This window comes from Chrysochloris asiatica, unplaced genomic scaffold (genome assembly GCF_000296735.1).
Source record: "Chrysochloris asiatica unplaced genomic scaffold, ChrAsi1.0 scaffold00118, whole genome shotgun sequence".
Classification (NCBI taxonomy): Eukaryota; Metazoa; Chordata; class Mammalia; order Afrosoricida; family Chrysochloridae; genus Chrysochloris; species Chrysochloris asiatica.
The window spans coordinates 9,319,384-9,324,204 of record NW_006408636.1 but is presented as its reverse complement, the minus strand read 5'-3'; the positions used below and the strand labels follow the sequence as shown (position 1 = coordinate 9,324,204).

Sequence of the window (4,821 nt, the reverse complement as noted above, 5' to 3'; positions counted from 1 at the left end):
GGACATATTGTCAGGAGGGAACAGTCGCTAGAGAAGGATGTCATGCTGGGTAAGGTGGAGGGTCAGAGAAAAAGAGGAAGACCCCCAACGAGATGAATCAGCCAGGTGACATCATTGATGGCATCAAGTGTGGCGGCAGTAGTGAGGTTGGCCCAGGATCGGACATTGTTTCGTTCTGCTGTGCACGGGGTCGCTATGAGTCGGTTCCGACTCGATGGTACCTGACAACAACAACAGATGTCCAGAGTCTTGGATAAAAGGCCCAAGGTTTATCCTGCTCTTGGGATAGGGAGTCAATGAACAGACTTTGCCAAGTGAAATGCAGAAAACACTTTATTTTATGAACTACATGGTATTATTTTATGAACTACATGGTACACAGATGGCTTTATTCAGAGTTAATTGCAACAAAATTAACGAAACATGTCTGTTTTTTATTTCCAGTTAAGTGTTAACAGGTTACATCTGAACTGCCTTAAAAACTATTCTCTCTCTAGCATTATTCTCATTCAAACTGCTACTCTCAAAAACTCACATTTTGTTTGCATTTTATCCTACATATGAAAACTGTGGAGTCAAATTAAGACCCAGGGTGGATCCAGAAGTGCCTTAGTATACTGTCATGACGACAAAATGGTCAGCAATAGGATCCCTAGTTAAAGACAATCATCATTAATAACACGAACCCCCAAATAGTATTTATTTAACTGCTAACATTTGCTACTTCACAGAAATAGTTGTGTTTTTTAATGCTTCTTATCAATGGAGTCTTCAATGACCTTGTTTTTTTGTTTATTTGCAATATAATCCTGGCTGAGCCTTTTCATCACATCACCATGGCCCTTTCCTTCCAGCTCACGTTGAACTATTCTGTAATTCTCCTTAACATATTTGGCGAATGGTCTTACATGAGGCTCAATGGGGGTTCCATCTTTGCGAGTTAACGGCAGCTCAACCAGACTGCCTTTGCATACAGCACAGATAAAGAATTTAGTGTTCAATGATCTGGTGTAGCGGCCAATCCTAGGAAAGAAAAAAAAAAAAAAAAAAAAGTCAATGGACCTCAACATCATCTCTGAGCTGTTTGGCCTTGGGCCCAAAGCAAAAATTTCCTGTAGAACACCAAGCAGTGGCATCAGTCAAGCATGTTCAAGTTAGGGGGAAATAATGGAGAGAAAGAACAAGAAAATAAGGGAGGTGGGAAGTGGGCAGAGTGGTTTTACTCCTCAAGTCAGATTGTTGTTGTTAAGTGCTGTCGAGTCAGTTCTGACCCATAGCGACCCTGCATGGGTTTACAAGGAGCGACTGGTGAGCTTGAACCACCAACCTTGTGGTACAAACTGACTTTGTAGTCCAGCACATTAACCTGCAGCACCACACCAGGACTCCCAAGTCAGATAGTCATCTAATAAAATCACTGAAGAGCCTCTTGGAGGCTGCAGTAATAGCATAGTAAGAAAAGGTCTGAGAAGAAAGGACTTACCTGGATTTGCACTGAGTACACTCATAATTAATCTTATAGTTAATCTTATAGCTATGGCAACGAGTGATACTTGGCAGCTCTGGGTGTACCATATTGGATTTCTTGGCATAATACTGCCACATATCACCATGAGAATCTCGGATACCATCAAGTAGCCAGGAGGCTGCATGGCATATTTCATGGACCAAGGTATCCCGGAGTCGGTCTTGGAAAAAGAATAAAAAGAAACTATGAGCACTTGATCCAGTTCGTTTCTAAACTGTTACTCAACAACCCCTAGACTCTCACACTAATCAGACACAAAGGCACCTTACATAAACATATGATAACAGGCATGAGTGTTAGTTTCCAGGGCTTTGAAAGAAAAAATTTCCACCTATTTCAATCTAATTTCATTAATAGCAGAAAGCATTAAGTCAGGTATCTATATCCGGCAAGTGTTTTCAGAGCACCTCCAATGTACTCATTTTTTCATGAGACACATAGTTTCTGCTCTTCAGAAATTTAAGTGTACTGGGTAGGGAGCAATCATAATGGCCATGTGATTTGGTTAGGACAATGCAGAGGGACTAGTAGAGGTTGACAAGCTGGATTTTCAGGAATGGTAAGATATCCAATAAGAATGTCCTATGGACAGTCAGTCAGCCTGTTCATACAGAAATAGCAGTTAAAGCTGTGACACAGGCTATCACATAATACCATCATCAAAGAGCAATTTAACAGATAATGTATCAAAGAAAACACACAACAGCAAAGCTGCCCTACATCTGCTATCACCTGCAGAGTCACAGACTTTTACAGCAATCTGGATCTTGGCAAATCGCTTCTTTGGGTGCTTTGTCTCGCCAGTTGTACATAAACCGGCAGTTCTAAGCATCTTTTTATTCCAGCCAATATCTATTTTCTCTGGCATCTGAGAACAAAACACAAATAGAATTAAACAATTCTAAGCAGACAAGAAAATATTAATTCAAAATTGGGGGGAGGGGCCTACAAAGGCAAGAAGTGACTAGGTTACAAGCTTTTAAGAGGGAGCCTAGATCCAGAGCGTGCAGAGGAAGGTAGACTCTCCACTGAGTAGTATCTAATCTGTCTGGGCTCGGCTGATGAAAGGAGATGTGGATAGGTCTCTTGTGGTAAAATGGTGAATAATTGTTATCAGGACTGACTGTGAGGGTTGGAAATGTAACGGTAGACGTTTTGTAGCAAAAGGAGGGGAGTGATTGACTTTGCAGTCCAGGAGCAGAGGTGCCTGGGACCATCAAGGGAGAAGAGCAGAGTGCGGGACCCTACCCAGAGAAACAGTGACGCCAGAGATGGAGGCAGAGACGATGACATGGAGACATGGAGCAGCTAGGAACCCTAGGCCTGGAGAGAGAGGGGGGGACTGTGTGCTGACGACCGAGGTGCTGGCTTGCAGGGTATACACTTTGGTTGGTTGATGATGCATGGAGGGGATTGTAACCATGACAATGAAATGATATACGATAGGATGAATGTAAAGCTAATGTTCTCCCATGTAAATTATCACATAATTCACAATAAAGCATTTAAAAAACAAAATATTAATTCAAGAGTTTTTCTCTCTCTAATGAAAAATAGGAGGACTTTTTTTCTCCCCCTTGCTCTTGGCTTTTTGGGTTTTGAGAAGGTATCTATTCAAAAAGGCACACAAATCTAAACAGTGTGGGGCTGAATAAAAGCCAAGTTGAAGCCCAGATAAATAGAACTAATGATTGGACCCAAAGGGGAATCCTAAGAATAAGTCTGGAGCAGCCTGCTGAGGTGAGAGCTAAGCCTATACATAAGAGTGGTGAGACAACATTGAAAATGCAACTCAGAACACTTCAGGTTCCATTAATCCATTATTTGATATAGCACCACTGTCATTAGGAAGGATGCCGAAAGCTAGAGAATCATTAAAAAGACACAAGAACTTTCCTTACCGGATATTTTGCCACTAGAGACAACGATCTCAAGAATCTCATGACCAAAAAGTCTCACTGCCCTAGATTCTCTCCAACCATGCTGTCAGATCAATCTCTTTTAAGACGTCTCATCAAATTCCTATGCTGCTATGCCTACTTAAATTTAAGCTCCTCCTACCTAATGTTCTACGCCCTCCATTATGTGGGTCTGTTGTTAAGTGCTGCAGAGTCAGTTCCAATTCATAGAGACCCCCTGTATAGGGTTTCCAAGGAGTGGCTGGCGGGTTTGAACCACCGACCTTGTGGTTAGCAGTCCAGTGCTTATCCTACAGTGCCACACCAGGACTCCATTATCTGGGCCTACGCTGTCAAATATAATAGCTAACACGTATCATTTACTATGTCCTAGCCACTGGTCTAAGCTTTTTATGTTTATTAGCTTTACTTAAGCCTAACAAAAATTCTGTGAGGTAGTAGTTACTGTTGTTCCCACTTTACAGATAAGGAAGCTGAAGCAGAGGTTAAATAATAAAGTCACAGAGCTCTTTCCTATTATTCTTTAGCATGAATCCTCTTTTTCAGATAGTCAAGTATCAAGACATGCTTTCTCCCCCGTCAGTGTTGTTCTTTCCACTAAGTTTTCAAGAACCAGAATAAGTTTCATTTCCTCCAAGAAATCCTCTTTCCTGACTCCTTGTTGTTGTTGTTGTTGTTAAGTGCCGCTGAGTCGGTTCTGACCCATAGCGACCCTGAACAGTATTTCCGAGGCTATAAATCTTTACGGGAGCAGAAAGCCTCATCTTTCTCCCGCTGAGCAGCTGGTAGTTTTGAACTGCTGACCTTGCCGTTCACAGCCCGATTCGTAACCACTACGCTACCAGAGCTCCTTAATAATTTCTCCTTTTGTTGATTTCCTGTGGTAATACTAGTTTCTACCTTTCATGTGTGTCTCATCTTTCCGTCTAGACTGACACTTCTAAAGGGCAGTAAATGTACATGGTTAGCATATCTGTACCACACAGCTCCTAAGACTGCTAGGCATATAGCAGGTACTCAAAAAAGACTCGTTTGTGGATCTTACCTTTTTATCAAAGACAGAGCTGTTAAAAAGGTTGTAGATTTTCTGAACCAGCTCATCCTTATTTTGCTTGAAATTCTTTCCAGAATACTGCTTTGACTTCTCAAGGTCAAGCAAGAAACATCCAGGTATTTTGCACATAGCTCTCCTACAAAGGTAAATTCAATGGAGTTTTATGAAGCTAAAGAAATACATGGAAGAAATACATATATAAAAATCATGTCGAGAGACTTTAGATCACCTCACACCATATACAAAAACCAACTCAACATGGATCAAGGACCTAAATGTGAGTCCCAGAATTATGAAGATCATCAATGAAAAATTTGGGA

General features: G+C 41.3%; 1 protein-coding gene across 1 annotated transcript in view; it reads right to left on the bottom strand.

Moving 5' to 3' along the window:
• Window positions 1-746: 746 nt before the first annotated feature.
• The window catches only part of ACRC (acidic repeat containing), a 52,614-nt gene continuing 48,539 nt past the window's right edge, over window positions 747-4,821 (bottom strand). Inside the window, exons 8-11 of the mRNA XM_006868556.1 lie at window positions 4,493-4,637; window positions 2,261-2,396; window positions 1,484-1,688; window positions 747-1,023 (exon numbers count right to left, since the gene is read on the bottom strand). Coding sequence (XP_006868618.1) covers window positions 747-1,023; window positions 1,484-1,688; window positions 2,261-2,396; window positions 4,493-4,637 — 763 coding nt within the window. The remainder of the gene's footprint in view (window positions 1,024-1,483; window positions 1,689-2,260; window positions 2,397-4,492; window positions 4,638-4,821) is intronic.